At 33.0% G+C, this 9,829-nt stretch overlaps 1 protein-coding gene across 1 annotated transcript; it reads right to left on the reverse strand.

Moving 5' to 3' along the window:
- Nucleotides 1–92: 92 nt before the first annotated feature.
- On the reverse strand, nucleotides 93–6,693 carry LOC132737336 (neuroendocrine convertase 2-like). The gene is made up of 7 exons (XM_060724603.1): nucleotides 6,448–6,693; nucleotides 4,647–4,742; nucleotides 2,561–3,899; nucleotides 2,058–2,152; nucleotides 1,467–1,555; nucleotides 734–933; nucleotides 93–188 (listed from the first exon to the last, which is right to left on the reverse strand). Exons 3-7 carry the CDS (start codon nucleotides 2,666–2,668, stop codon nucleotides 153–155), a joined length of 528 nt encoding a protein of 175 aa, XP_060580586.1. The 5' UTR covers nucleotides 2,669–3,899; nucleotides 4,647–4,742; nucleotides 6,448–6,693; the 3' UTR covers nucleotides 93–152.
- Between the last annotated feature and the right edge of the window lie 3,136 nt (nucleotides 6,694–9,829).

The following is a 9,829-nucleotide window of genomic DNA, read 5'->3' on the forward strand; positions in this document are numbered from 1 at the left end:
AGCTTACTAGTTTCCCATGTCCGTTTAGAGTTTTAAAACTCCCCGTAAGTGGATGCCAAGGTAGAGGCACATGGAATGGTATATAAGGGTCTTTGATCCGTTCTTGCCAACACTTGAGATGGTGACAGTGTATATGCTGCTAGCCAGAGTTTCTATGTTACAATCATGTATATGACCTTGTCTATTTCCTGCAGAAAACACAAAGATGTTTCCTCTACCTTTTCGACCCTTTAACAGAAATAATAATTTGTGATTTTTTTACGAGAACAATGTACTAAGACATAAATCAATTACATTCATCAACTAGTTCAGAAACAGCTTGTGAGCATTCAAATTTAATATGTTACATTTTCATTCAAAAATAGTATAGATCATATGGTGACTTTCCAGCTATACTGTTGGAGGAAAATCTCAGGAGCCTTTCTGTGCATTATTTCAGCCACGAACGGACACCTTAGCAGAACCGCCGACATGCCGTAAGCTAGCTGGATAACTTCCTCGCATGAAAAAAATGGCCTGAATCCAACTACCTTTACTACTCGGACACGGACGCCCCTCAAGGTATTACATTCGTATCCTTAGTTCAAAGACATAAAGCCCAAAAGGCAATCTAAATGAAGGAGAACAGCAACAAGTTTTAGTTTTAATTTTTCAGCAACTTGTGTTGTTTACTTTGCAGCCTAAATTATTCTTTACTAGGAAAACACAACTTCAATTAACGAAATAATATTACCTTTGTAATGCCTTCTTTAAGAGCTGATTTCATGTCTAGTGAAGCCTTTCTAAATTTACCAGCTAGATTGAAACTGCATGAATATATATCTATTTCATCCCTTTTATAAGCAATAGCCGATGGAATATGTTCTGTTGATAAGGCAAATCCATGAATCATCCATGAAACGGGACTCTCGCCAGGATGGAACACTTTTAAAGCTAAAATATCAAAAGGGAACATTATCTTAAAATGCGAAAGATTAATGCATAATGAACGTTTCTACCGGTAATATCTTAATATATTTGTTTAGATTATTACGACAAATCAAATTGAAATAGTGCGTAAGTGTACCTATAATCATTATAAGAAACCTTAGACGTCACCTTTGACGGCCAGACCCGAAATTGATTAATATAAGCTTTCACTATTTGTTTCACAATCAAGCGAAAATTTATATGTTTAAACTAAACACTAGTCGAAATTCTTATTTCGATGTTTAAAAAAATCCAGAAACATTCGTATATAAGATATATAAGATAAGTTAAATTTTTGCTATACTGGAACATTTAAGGCAATACTGTAAAAATTGTAAGCATCATTGAAGATATCGAAAATTTATCATTCAATAAATTACACAATGGTAAAAACATTGTATACAAAAACACCAAAATGGAATTTAGATAAGTTAAATGTTTCTTGCACGTGTTGATTCAAGTAAAGAGATGTCTTGAATAATGTAAAAAAAGTAAACCTGCTACTTTTGACTGAAATGCTACTCCAGAAGAACATTTGTTGTTACCAAACACAGCAGCAATTAGTCCGGCAGCCTTTGTGCCATGGCTACAAAATATTCATTTTACATCTTTGCATATCAAACAAAATAATCTATATCACCTCACTGTCTAACGATACTGGGGATGCTCATGCAATATACACTTATTATACAAAACAAACCCTAATGTACGTAACTTTAAATGGACCTCATCATATTAAAAAAAGAGTATTTTAAGAGAATTGAGCTGTTTTACGAAGTTCACATGATTGAATTTGAATCGCTGATAAATCATGTTAATTATGAAAAAGAGTGTAAAATGATATTTTTACATATATTGTACAGTGTTAATTGTCGATCATAAGTTCATAAGTTCTGTTTAAGGTTTCTACTATTTTCAACAAACACTCTCTGTTGGTCTGTCTCAAAGCCTTTTTTGTTTGGTTTGTCAGTCCTTTTTGTTTGTTTTTTATCTTTGGTTATTATTTCATTCAGCTCCTCAAGGACCGCAAAGTTTAAGAAACTAACAAATGTTTAATAATGTTAATATAACAGGTAAAAACGTCTTACCTAGTAGCTTCTGATGTTTCGATGAAGTCTCTAAAACGTGGAGGGTAAACATGGCTATGGTTTTTGTCAACAAAACTATATGAAAGATCACTGGCCTGAAAATGATATATATACTCGTATATATAATTATGTATGCTATCAAATTAAGTAACATATTTAATGTGATCCATTTCTCGATTAGATTGTAAAGATAAAATGTTTTTTTTTACTTAATTTCCTTGACAAAGAAAAAACATGCAACATATATTGTTGCAAATTTATCTTTAGAGTTTGTAAATGCTTTGTATTATCCATGTTGCTCTCCGCTGATGAAGGTAATTAAAAAACAATATATTGATTAAGTAATTTGTGTTATAATTTAACAAGTGAACACATTACAATGCTAAGTATTCGGCTTTTCTGTTATTTTTAACGCTCATTAATTCGTCCTATGATGCCCTCAGATAAATGTACACTCTCCTATTGTATAAATTACTTGTGCTATCATTCTTCTAAGAACTTACAATGTTAGATTTTAAGTCAGGATGATCCACTTCTACTCCAATATCAACAACTGCCACGCTGACGCCATGTCCAGTGTAACCAAGTGACCAGGCTTCTTGAACAGCCATTCCATAGTATGGCCAGCATTGGCCTTTCTGCAAATACTATGTTATGACAACACGTTTTAAGCTTCATGCTTCCAAAAGAGACAAAATGTATAAAGAAAATCAAATTTGAGAAAAATGAAATAATATTTTAAGAAATTTAAAACGATTCAAGACTCAAGTAATTATGTTATGTGCTATTTATGACTGATTTTGCAATATTTATTTCCATATTTCTACTGTGTGACTAACGCACTAAAGGCTATGTTTGCATTTTTTGGGACTTTTTTGGTTATTTACTTAGATTGTATTTACCGTTTGCAGCGTGTCAATTACTTTTGTTGTTCATTTCACAATACAATGTACTTCTCTTTTAAATTTTAAAGTTTACATGAAAATTTACATTAATGTTCGAAACTGTATTTAAAAGTAAAATATCGTGAAGTGCAATAATAAAATATTATTCACACACACAACAACATTCACTTGAAATCTACAAGATATTTCTAGAAAAGTTAAGTATATGCAAAACATATGGTGATAAATACTTCAAAATCAGTTTTAAATGGCATATAACATGTTAATTATTTCTTTAAATTATTTAAACTTTTCTTAAAGGCTGATTTACATGAAATATTTTGACTAGTCTTGAGACATACAGCTCATTTCTTGTTACGGTGTTATTAAGTTGTTACATTTTATCGAAATCTAGTTCAGGAATATCCAAGAGCTATACATTTGTCAAAATAATAATCGAAATATTCAAACTCTATTTGATTTGTTCTGTTTTAGTTATAATAACGTTTGTTTTTTTCGCATTTAGTGTTCAATGCATTTACTCTAACTTAAAGAATAACAAAAAAAAAGAAAAACATGCAAAAGCATTTAACCAAAGGATGTGGTAACTATTTATGTTCTTAGTCCGCACATTTCAATACCAGATGATTTGGATTAAGTTTGCTTTGATTTAATACTACTCCCGAACCAGAACGTCTTTAAATGATGAAATAAACGTATCTATATTCTAATTTATTATTATGGAATTGATACTCACTATCATTATCGAATGCGAAAAATAATCAGTTATCTACCTTCACTTATCTGATCTTATCTATAATGGAATTATACTTGCAAATGCAGATCTCTTGCGTCGGAGTATCCATCTGCTGAACATTGTTTTTGCTGGTTCACTGGTTTGGTTTCCTCCGGTATGATATCTAACGATTCCCTTTTCACTTTTTTCAATGTTTAAAATCTGAAATGAAAAATGTGTCTTTTATAAACTCATAAACTTTCTTGTATTCTACTGTAGAATAAATTATTATAGATTCCTTATATGTATAGCGGCTGGCCTTTAGAGCTTGAACTTGGCACCTTGCATATCCCGAAACCCTTGCACATGAATAGACGATCCAATCGTTTGGACTATATTCGGGTGAAATTTAAAGTGTGTAATTGCATAATTCGCGTCCAAGTGCCCAGAAATTACGTGCATTGGCTTTCAATTGTCATTTTGAACTTATAGTTTGCGTCGGCGCTCACAAAGGTAAAAAAACGTACTTATTTATAAGTTTCAACGTGTCCGTCGGTGGCCAAAACATGAGTCTATTGCAAAAAAGAAGGTTCGCGGTGCTAGAAACCACGTGCATGTACTTTTGAAAATGTGTGAAAAAGTAACGACGCAATGCCGGGCTAGGGTTCAATAACATGCAATGTCCAGATCGCATGAACATGAAATGAGGCCCTACATAGGGAGGTCCCAACGTTTCCATTTTACTTAGGTCATGACATATTACACACGCATAAGTTATTTGTAAACTGTTATTCGCATATTTTAAGTATTTAACGTGAGATGCGGGTGAAAATATGGGACCACCATTGTCATGTCACGACATACCTGTAATATATACTAGTAATTCCTATGATTATAAATCTGATTGTATAACCTCAAAATGTTTCTAAATACCAAACACTGATTTAAACAAAAAACATGAAAGGTTACCTTGTCAACGAAAAAGCCCTTGAAAGCCTTTATATCAACTGTGATGCCCTCTGTGGGTGACATATTCCCTTCGAACAAGAGTATGTTGGATACAAGCTACAATGGATTCAAAATCATATTATACTTACTTACAATTTTGTATAATGTATTAAAGCAGCACGCCTCCAAATTCATGCTAATTTTCATGAAAATTTTGAAAATGTTGTTGAATGTGTATTATTGTGAAGTAGCCAAAAGGAAGCAATTTATATATTATAAATGGCACTTACAAACCAAGTAAATTACCAAACAGTGGTCAATATATGCATAAATAGTCTTTACTGCGTTAGTAACGCAGTAGAAATATAGTTGTAAATATTAAAAAATTAGTCATTAATCGGACATTATATGTAAAATATTACTTGAATATTGAAACTTTTACATTTCCTTACACCTAAGTAGATTATTCTCAAGTTAGATTTTATTTTGATATTTTGACTTATCTGGATGCATGTAGCTTAAATTAATAAAAACTTTTGTCTGCTTGAATGTAACAAACTATTTACATTTTTTGTCATCTATTTGCAAGTTACAGTTTGCCTTTTGCTTAACTTCAGCACATGTGTTTACAATAACTGATGATAACCACTCAGATGACATCCTATTACTTACATATGATATTGAAATTATGTTTGTTTTAACGCAGAAAACATACGTTTTTATTGTCGATCTACTTAAATAATTATGTGTATGCGATGACGTCCGTTTGACCTTATTTGAAATGCATTTTCACCGCAGCTACATGTAATACCCGTCATGACTTTGATTGACACCGTGATTTTAAAGATAATGTAAATTCCTGGTAGAATTATCACCCACAAGATCAATCAGATGATTAAAACCCCAACAAACGCCTCTCGTTTAGGGTAAGGCTTTATCTAAACACTCACATAGCGATATGTCTAAACCCAGTGCAAACGTCCGAAGCTAGTGCTTGTTTTCAATCAATACTACATAATAACAGTTACGTCTTTTTATATTATTAATATACAAAGAGAGCGTGTATAGCTATATACCAAGTTTAAAACTTCCTACGGGTTATAACTACTTACTTGAATCTGACCATTTTTTTTTTGTTTTTTTTTGTTTTTTTTTTTGTTTTTTTTTTTGTCAATTTTAATTTTTATATTTTTTCAAAAGAACGGTTAGAGTATTAATAATTGCCTTTCAATTTTAAACGTATCGTTGAATATCGACAAAAGCAAGATAAATGAAAAACATTTTTTAAGATACCATTGTAGCACTTATCTTCAACAATACTGCTAAATGGTACATTTTCTGTACGGTGTATTTACGTTTTACATATCTGGCACGTTTTAACGGACGTATTTTTGTTGGACTGTTCCCATGTAAAATTGAATTACAATGTCTACATGTAATACTGCACATATGCAGGAGCGTAGTAAATTGTGGGGTTATTTTTCTCCATCATGATTTTTAATTTGTTTTAATGTTTTTACCGGTAAAATTTTGATCCCACACTAACTTGGCAACATTACAAAATTCAAAGTCACGCGCCGTTTTGAAGCCATACTGCGAAATTATAACTGGCTAACAGAACATCTTTAGATTTTTGGGAAGTGACGTTGAAATAGCTCACTGAAATATTAAACAATTTAATAATATATAAACAGCGTAAATCGTTATAAATTACGGACATTAACGAAAACCCTGTCATAACATAGTCATTCGCAGGTGACTTTTGCTATATAATGATAAATAAACAATGATTGATAACGTTCATCAAGCAACGATTGTTTACCTTTCTAACATATTTAAGTCCAAATCTAGGTGACTCTAATGTAACTGTATCGATCCATTTCTTCTGTATTTGAATAATGTATTCCTGCTTCCGAATCCTGTCTTTCTTTTCTGGCACTTCAGAAAATGCTAGAACACTAAAAACTATTAAATACAAAATATAAACAAAATATTTCATCATCTACAAAGAAAATTTGTCGCGGTAGTCAAAAAGATAATGGTTGAGTTAATTTAGCCATGTTGATATTGTTTAATCTTTGGAATGCAGGTTTCGGTTTATATCGCAAGCTTACATTTTTATCTATTATACATATAAGTCATATTGTCGGATGATATTTTCATAACTCATCCGTTTATCTTAATACGTATTTGTTAACTTTTTATTAATTAATGCATATACTTCGCATTGCACAGTTAGTAGTGGTCTGGTTAATTACCAAATTAATAACTCAAGAACTGGTAAATGATTATGTCCAGTCCTGGTTATTAACCAGTCCAAAACAGATTAATGATGAAGGTACACTACTGGTTAATAACTATGTCCAAAACTTGGTAATGACCTAGTCAAGTACTAGTTAATGGCCAAGTTTAATATTTGTTAATGAACAAGTCTAGGACCGGTTAATGACCAAGTCTAGTTCTGCTTAATGACCAAGTCTTGGACTGGTTAATGACTAGGTGTAGGACTGGTTAATGCCCACATCTAGGACTGCTTAATTACCAAGTCTAATATTGGTTAATGGTCACATTTAGAACTGGTTGATGGCCAAGTCTTGGACTGGTTAATGACCAAGTCTTTGACTTGTTTATGACCAAGTCCTGAATTTGTTAATGACCAAGTTTAGTACTGGCTTAAGGTCAAAACTTGCACTGATTCATGAGTAAGTCAAGTACATGTACTGGTAATAATCGAAGTCTAGTACTAGTTTATAAACAAGTCTAGTACTTGTTAATAACTTAGTCAAGCACTTGTTTATGACCAAATCTAAGACTGGCTAATAACCAAGTCTATTACTGGTCAATGACCAAGTCTAGGGCTGGTTTATGACCAATTGTACTTCTGGTTAATGTCCAAGTCTAGGACTGGTTAATGACTAAGTATATGACTGCTTAATGACCCAGTCAAGTACTTGTTAATGACCAAGTCTTGAACTGGTTAATAACCAAGTCTAATATTGATTAATGGACAAGTCCAGTACAGTATATTGACCAAGTCCAGTACTGTTTAATGACAAAGTCTAGGACTGGTTAATGACCACGTCTAGGACAGTTTAATGACCACGTCTAGGACTGTATAATGACCAAGTCTAGTATTGGTAAATGGCAATGTCTAGGACTGGTTAAGTACCAAATCTTGGACCGGTTAATGACCTACTCCTGTATTTGTTAAAGAGTTAGTCTAGTACTGGTTAATATCAAAGTCTAGTATAAGTTAATGACCAAGTCTAGGACTGGTTAATGACCGAGTCAAGAACTGGTTAATGACCAAGTCTAGTACTGGTTAATATCAAAGTCTAGTACTGGTTGATGACCAAGTCTATTACTTGTTAAGTCACAAAAACTGGTTGATGACCAAGTCAATTTCTGGTTAATGACCAAGTATAGGACTGGTTAATGACCAAGTCAAGTACTACTTAATGACGTAGTCTAGGACTGGTTTATGACAAAGTCCAGAACTGGTTAATTACCAAGTCTTGGACTTGTTAATGAACAAGTCTAGGACTGGTTAATGACAAGTAAAGAACTGGTTAATGATCAAGTCTAGTACTGGATAATGACCATGTCTAAGATTGGATAATAACCAAGTCTGGTTCTGGTTAATGACCTGGTCTAGGACTTGTTAATGATTAGTCTAGTACTGGTTAATGACCAAGTCAAGTACTTGTTAATGACCAAGTCTAGTACTGGTTATTGACCAAGTCTAGGACTGTTTAATGAGCACGACTTGTATTGGTAAATGACCATGTCTAGGACTGGTTAAGTACCAAGTCTTTGACTTGCAAATGACGAAGTCCTGTATTTGTTAATGAGTAAGTCTAGTACTGGTTTATATCAAGGTCTAGTACTAGTTTATGACCAAGTCCATTACTTGTAAATGTCCAAGTCAATCTCTGGTTAATGACCTAGTCTAAGAATGGTTAATGGCAAAGTCTAGTACTGCGAAATGACAAAGTATAGGACTTGTCAATGCCCAAGTCAAGTACTGGTTAATGACGCAGTCTAGTACTGGTTAATAAGTAAGTCTAGTACTTGTTAATGTCACAGTCTAGTACTGGTTAATGACCAAGTATATTACTTGTTAATGTCAAAGTCTAGTATTGGTAAATAAACTAGTCTAGGACTGGTTAATAACCAATTGTAGGACTTTCAAATGACCAAGTCAAAAACTGGTTTATGACTAAGTCAATTTCTTGTTACTGACCAAGTCTTGAACTGTTAATGACCAATTGTACTTCAGGTTAATGACCAAGTCTAGGACTGGTTAATGACTAAGTCTATGACTGCTTAATGACCTAGTCAAGTACTTGTTAATGACCAAGTCTTGAGCTGATTAATAACCAAGTCTAATATAAGTTAATGGACAAGTCTAGGACTGGTTAATGACCAAGTCCAGTACAATATATTGACCAAGTCCAGTAATGGTTAATGACCAAGTCTAGGACTGGTTAATGACCACGTCTAGGACTGTTTAATGATCAAGTACTGCATTGGTAATTGACCATGTCTAAGACTGGTTAAGTACTAAATCTTGGACTGGTAAATGACTAATTTCTGTATTTGGTAATGAGTAAGTCAAGTACTAGTTTATATCAAAGTCTAGTATTAGTTAATGACCAAGTCTAGGACTGGTTAATGACCAAGTCAAGAACTGATTAATGACCAAATCTAGTACTGGTTAATATCAAAGTCTAGTACTGGTTAATGACCAAGTCTATTATTTGTAAATGTCAAAGTCTAGTACTGGTTAATGAACTAGTCTAGGATTGGTTAATGACTAAGTCTAGTACTGGTTAATGACCACTTCTAGGACTGGTTCATGACCAATTATAGGATTTGTTAATGACCAAGTCTAGGACTGGTGAATAACCAAGTCTAATATTTGTTTATGGACAAGTCTAGGACTTGTTAATGACCAAGTCCAATCCAGTATATTGGCCAAGTCCAGTAATGGTTAATGACCACGTCTAGGACTGTTTAATGACAAAGTATAGTATTGGTAAGTGACCATGTCTAGGACTGGTTAAGTACCAAACCTTGGACAGGTTAATGACCATTTCCTGTATTTGTTAATGAGTAAGTCAAGTACTGGTTTATATCAAAGTCTAGTATTAGTTAATGACCAAGTCTAGGACTGATTAATGACCAAGTCAAGAACTGGTTAA

This window comes from Ruditapes philippinarum, unplaced genomic scaffold (assembly GCF_026571515.1).
Source record: "Ruditapes philippinarum isolate M1 unplaced genomic scaffold, ASM2657151v2 ctg6375_1_1_1_1, whole genome shotgun sequence".
In the NCBI taxonomy this organism is placed as follows: domain Eukaryota; kingdom Metazoa; phylum Mollusca; class Bivalvia; order Venerida; family Veneridae; genus Ruditapes; species Ruditapes philippinarum.